The sequence below is a fragment of the Lytechinus variegatus genome, chromosome 6 (assembly GCF_018143015.1).
Source record: "Lytechinus variegatus isolate NC3 chromosome 6, Lvar_3.0, whole genome shotgun sequence".
Classification (NCBI taxonomy): Eukaryota; Metazoa; Echinodermata; class Echinoidea; order Temnopleuroida; family Toxopneustidae; genus Lytechinus; species Lytechinus variegatus.
In genome coordinates this window covers 33129387-33135238 of record NC_054745.1, presented here as the reverse complement: position 1 = coordinate 33135238, position 5852 = coordinate 33129387, and the positions used below count along the sequence as shown (strand labels likewise).

The following is a 5852-nucleotide window of genomic DNA, read 5'->3' as shown; positions in this document are numbered from 1 at the left end:
TACTCACAACTTCTCGTTGGTGTTTACTGATTTATAACGATTCCAATTTTGCCAATGTGGAATCCCAAGACCCGGACTATCAGGTTGTCCTTAACAACACCTTGTTGTATTCACCGAGAGCTGAATATAGTATTCTGATGAAAACTTGTAATACTTTTGTGCAGTATCTCTGACAAGTAGTATCTCTGTTGAATTACAGCAGCTTCTGATTTAGAATCAAATTTTAGCTAAATTTATAATAATTTTATCCCATAGACCTAATGGTCAAGAGTTTGGAACTTTGATATTCTTGGAATATTTTCTGAAGTATACGCCCCTCTAAATATCATTGGCTAATGCTGGGTCACTCATTCTGTCCCTTGCATTTGATCGGTTAAAAGCTTTTTACTCTCTACCACCGGAAATGGTCAGAAACATAACTCTGATTCTTGGAAAGTGTCTGACCAGTCTAACGGTATTTTTTTTTACGTTTTACCCCATTGATGTTGGGCCTTTCTCCTTTTATGGTCATAAGGCTTTCTATTCAGGGATAAATGCTAAGAAATCTGACTCACAAGTGGAACCTGTATGACGTTTAACCATCGTCATAATTACTGGGAAAACCTTCCACCGGAAGCTTTCTATTTCCTTCTTATGAATTTCATTAATAACATGGGAATGTTTACTACTACATTACAGAACATACAATAACATAGATGATAACAGAAATAATCAGATACATAACAGAATTTAACCTTAAGTCCTTTGTAAATGCAATGACATACATTTGCAATAACAACATTTCATATAACACATAATATGAACAGTCTTATAATTAATACACAGTTATAATTACACAATTATAAACTCATTATCACATGATACATACAATAAATACAGTCATATCTTGACAGATACGCTTCCATTTTCATTTCTTTCTTTTATTTAAAAATATTATCACTCGGTAATTGTTTCAAACTAATCCTCTGAATTAATACGTTTTTTTAAATGTCTAAATAATATCTAATATTAAAAATCACCTTTGATTTATGTATTATCGCTTTTTTTTTGGGGGGGGGGATATTTATGTTTTCACGACATGCATGAAAGGTGTGAAGAATAATCTCATCCCAAAATTATCCGTCTTTTCTATTTATATTTTCATTCAGATAACCAAATGTGGTTTGTCTTCTGAGATGACTTCTAGAATGTGGACTTGTGTCAGATCTTTCACCTCACTGAAGCATCTTACCATCTCAGACTCATCTCTCAGTTTCCCTCCATCACCTCCTGAGCCGCTACCATCGGTCACAAAACTATCAGTCAATAGAGTGACGTCACAGTGCTACGAAGGTCTGATATCATCGCTCCCTGGTTTAGTAGATATTGATATCACTGTCGATGACGCAGAGGGAGACATATCCCATATCACTGCTGGTATTTATCGGACTGGAGGGCAGAAACTTACAAGCATCCATCTTTGTGGTCCATCTTCACTTTCACCAGAGAGGAGCCGTGTATCGAGCGAGACAATAAAAGGACTGGGTCTGGTCATCAAAGAACATACACAGAACCTGAAGAAGCTCCATCTGCGATGGCTGAAGTGTACAGACGAGGGTGACTTTGTTTACCTAATGGAGTGCTGCAGACGTGTGAAGACCATGAGATACGTTTCGTACGTTCTTGCTTATCAAAAAAATATTTTGTTGATGCAATTTTAAATATCAATCAAGTGCAGTGGATCGATTCATATAGTGTTGATATTACATGTAAAATATTTCCTAAATATATTCGAATACATCCAGGGAAGAAACAGTTCGATTCTGTTTTAAACATTGATGGTGTCAGGTAGGCTACCCTTAGAATTGCCATTAGATATTTCAACCCATCAAATAAATGTCTGTACTTACAATTTGGTATCAAAGAGCATTTTCACTCATTAAATGTTACTGTCACGTAGTAGCACCAGCATGCACATTTGAATTTTACTGCTAGTTCTAGTGTAACTTTTTATAAGCCACAGTGCTATCAATAGTTTATCATTCTTAACTCGCACTTAATGTTAAATAACCGATTTGTTTATTGTATTGACAATGTCCTTTCCAATTTTCCTCAATATTTCATATTAGGGGGAATTCCATACGTGTCGTATGGGTCATTTAGGGAACATTTGACAGTGTTTTTACAAGAAAAAAAAAATATTCCAGTAACTAAAGGTGATCGTCAAGTACTACCAGAGTGTTAGAAAAACCAAGACTTAACATGACTTGAATTAACATCCTCTATAATACAGATTTAAAATAGTAATGTGTCGTACGGACGCAGAAAAAGTGGTCTTTTTTCGAAAATCAAGTTTGTACTCTAAAGTCTGTGAGTTGGACTATAATTTTCATAGAAACTGAACTCAAATTTATATTCAATTGCTCAAGAACAAACACATCTATGAAAGAAAGCAAAATGAGCATTCATGAATACATCAAGCAAATTACAATTTTCGAGAACATTGTGACGTACGGGGCACTCAAAATGTGTCGTACGGGTTATCTCTAAATTGAAGCCAAACTTTCTTACTTTATGTCTCTTTTGTTGCAATATCTGCATGTTTATGAGATTTGAGGAGCATGTAATGATCCTGCCAAAAGAGGGCGCTACAAAACGTTTAGTACTTATTAAATGCTACTCTCTCGACTATACAGAAGCTTTGTAATCCTGTTTGATTCTGACTCATAATACAACTTGAAACATGATGGCAGCGGTGAAAAGTTACATATTTCCGTAGAACAGTTATTATTCTACTCTCTGAACTCTATTATGCATCTGCAAACTGTGATTTGACCTGGATTTCGCCAGCTTTCTGAGAGTCATTCCTGCATGTGTCCCGCATATTTAAATCTGTGTACTGTTTTCTACATTCAGTATCGCTATGGTGTGAACGTGAATTCCCTTTCTGACTTACTGTTACTACTGTTGATTGCATGATGACTGATGATAATCATAGTAATGGGTCTCCTTCCGAGCTTCATCATGGAGCTACTATTGCTAAGCCTTCCGTTCAACCCCTGGGCCTTTTTATGCGTCTGCTGGAAATAATGTCGCAGAGGAGTGGAAAATGTGGAGCCAGCAATGTGAAAATTACACTATTCTCTCAAATTTCTCTCTACTACCTGATCGTTATCAGACTGCCCTTCTTCTTCATAGTGTTGGACCGGAATGTCTTCGCATCTACAATGGCATGAAATTTGCTACTGAGGCTGATAGCATCTAATGTTCTGTGATTATGGACAAGTTTAACACACATTTCCTTGGGGAGAGCAGGGAATTCTTTGAGAGATTTAAATTCAACCAGCGCAATCAAGAGAGTGGTGAATCCATTGAGCAGTATTTCACGGTTCTTCGTATGATGAGCAAAACACGTGGATTCTGTGACTGTATGAAAGACAAGCTGCTTGTTGATCGTGTCCTACTCGGTGTGCGCAATGGTCGTATGAGAGAACTACTCATTTCGAGATCTGACCTTGACCTGCAATAGACGTGTGTAAAGCTGTAGAGGCTACACACTGTCCAAATGAAAACTCTGAGTCAAAAGAATGAAGACATACATAAGGTTGGACATAAACATTTCCCTAAGTCTGGAAGAAAAAAAAATAGCATGCAGAAACCAAAGGGGAAAGATCTACAAAAAGTTCAATCAGACGTTAAGAAGTGCAAGTTCTGTAACAGGGTTCATGAGATGAAAAAAGAGTCCTGTCCAGCATGGGGACAAAAGTGCAAAGCTTGCAGTAAGCCTAATCACCTCAAGGGATCTTCGGTGTGCAAGACCAGGAATGCTCACCATGTCGGAGATGATGACTATTGTGACGGAACCGCTGGGCGGCGGCGTGGGTTCGGTCCGCCGGCAGCTCGCTCTTGTCAGGATGCCTGCCGCCGGCGGGTGCGTCGCCACGTCGATTTCCAAACTCTAAGTCGTGGATCCGTTTGGCAGAGATATACTGCCGCAGTTGACACTTGCACACGCCTCGATCCTGTCAGTACCACCACCAGGCAACCTCCAGACGGCTACACTCTTTGTTATCAGCTCCAAAAGCTCACCCGACCATATGCATCTGATTCCTGTAGTTAAGCTCCTACGACCATATGCATCTGATTCCTGTAATTCAGCTCTCTCGACCATAGGTATGGGTTTCTCTGTAGTTAAACTCCTACGACCATACCCATGGACTAATTTCATCCGTCGTCTGCTTACGACCAGCTACTACGTCTGTTCAGTACAGCAACCACGTCTGCTCCGTACTGCAACCACGTCTGTTCAGTACACAACCACGTCTGATACCGTACTGCAACAACGTCTGTTCAGTACTGCAACCACGTCTGTTCAGTACCACGACCACGTCTAAGTCCGTACTGCAACCACCGACATCTGTTCAGTACTGCAACCACGTCTGTTCAGTACCACGACCACGTCTGAGTCCGTACTGCGACCAGTGACATCTGTTCAGTACTGCAACCACGTCTGTTCAGTACCACGACCACGTCTGAGTCCGTACTGCAACCACTGACATCTGTTCAGTACTGCAACCAACCACGTCTGTTCAGTACCGCAACCACGTCTGTTACCGTACTGCAACCAGGAACCTCTGTTCAGTACCGGAAACTACGTCTGGTTCTTCGACCATATGTATGGGTCCTTCTGCAGTCAGGCTCTCACGACCATACCCATTGGCTCTGCTCTACTTGTAGTTTTCCCCGTTGTCCGCTCCGGACCTCCGACCGTCTGCTTCCAGACCAGCAACCATCCGCTTCAGACCAACCCGTCTGCTCCGGACCACCAGCCGTCTGCTCCAGACTCCGAACCGTCCGCTTCCAGACCAACCAGACTACCAAAAGAGCAAGCCCTGGTATAGTCTCTTGCTGGCGTGCAAAAGACCCAACATACAAGGAAATCTAACCACAGTCGTCGCCTAGGATTCTAGGTTTCCCCGTGGAAAGACATGCGAACGATCATATAAATCATTTCGATCGCATCCACCAACTTTATTTATTGGATAGCGAATCCAAATCGATCTGCATACTTTACGTGCAATGCACCCCGTGGGCGCCGTATTTCAACAGATCATCGGCAAAGCCTGACGAGTACACCAACTTACTGTACTTATCCATTCATTATACAATATCTGTTACAGTTAACCTCTCTAACAATCTTAAAACAGCTACAACTTTGCTCTCCGAAACCGGATATGCATGAATGACATATCAAATTAAAGCATTCATTTAGATCAAGCTAGTGATAACCATAATAATCAGTTAAGCATCTCCATGAAATTTTTATTCCACAAAAACGGTTCAAAACATGCATAACTTTCAATGTCCTATCTACATCATTATTACCGTAGAAACATGCATGTAATATCGCCAGCTACGACAAAATCATTATAAATCAACCAAATATAATTTTCTAAAAAGGAAATAAAACCCATTTTGTGACACAACTCCCTTATTTTTCAAAGCTCGGCCCCCGAGCGTCATTTAACAACATCATACACTGTAGTACGTTAAGAAAACATATCTATGTGTATCAAACTATCCATTGGGTCTTTTCTCCACAAACGAAAATGCATAAAGGAGTCAACTACTGTTCATGGTCAACAAAACACAACAGCTAAAGTCCAAAGTAACTCTTAAACAATTCGGCATGAAGAATGATGTCCAGGGTACATGGTGACATGCCTTCTTTTAGTGTCCTTGTATTAAAAACATAACTCCAAAGAACACGATAGGGATACTGTTCAAGACGACTCTTTTTTTTTCTTGAGTTCCTCCGTCATTCTAAGAGTTCTCCTTCCTTCGTGATGTAACGCTCCGCGGTACGAACAAAG

The 5852-nt window shown here is 40.3% G+C and overlaps 1 protein-coding gene across 1 annotated transcript; it reads left to right on the top strand.

The window, feature by feature from the left end:
• The first annotated feature begins 1160 nt into the window (after positions 1-1160).
• Positions 1161-2911, top strand: LOC121417730. The gene is made up of 2 exons (XM_041611463.1): positions 1161-1654; positions 2896-2911. Exons 1-2 carry the CDS (start codon positions 1176-1178, stop codon positions 2909-2911), a joined length of 495 nt encoding a protein of 164 aa, XP_041467397.1. The 5' UTR covers positions 1161-1175.
• The last annotated feature ends 2941 nt before the right edge of the window (positions 2912-5852 follow it).

Excerpts from the sequence above, each read along its gene's own strand:
- LOC121417730 (XM_041611463.1), top strand. The coding sequence starts at position 1,176 with ATGACTTCTAGAATGTGGACTTGTGTCAGATCTTTCACCTCACTGAAG.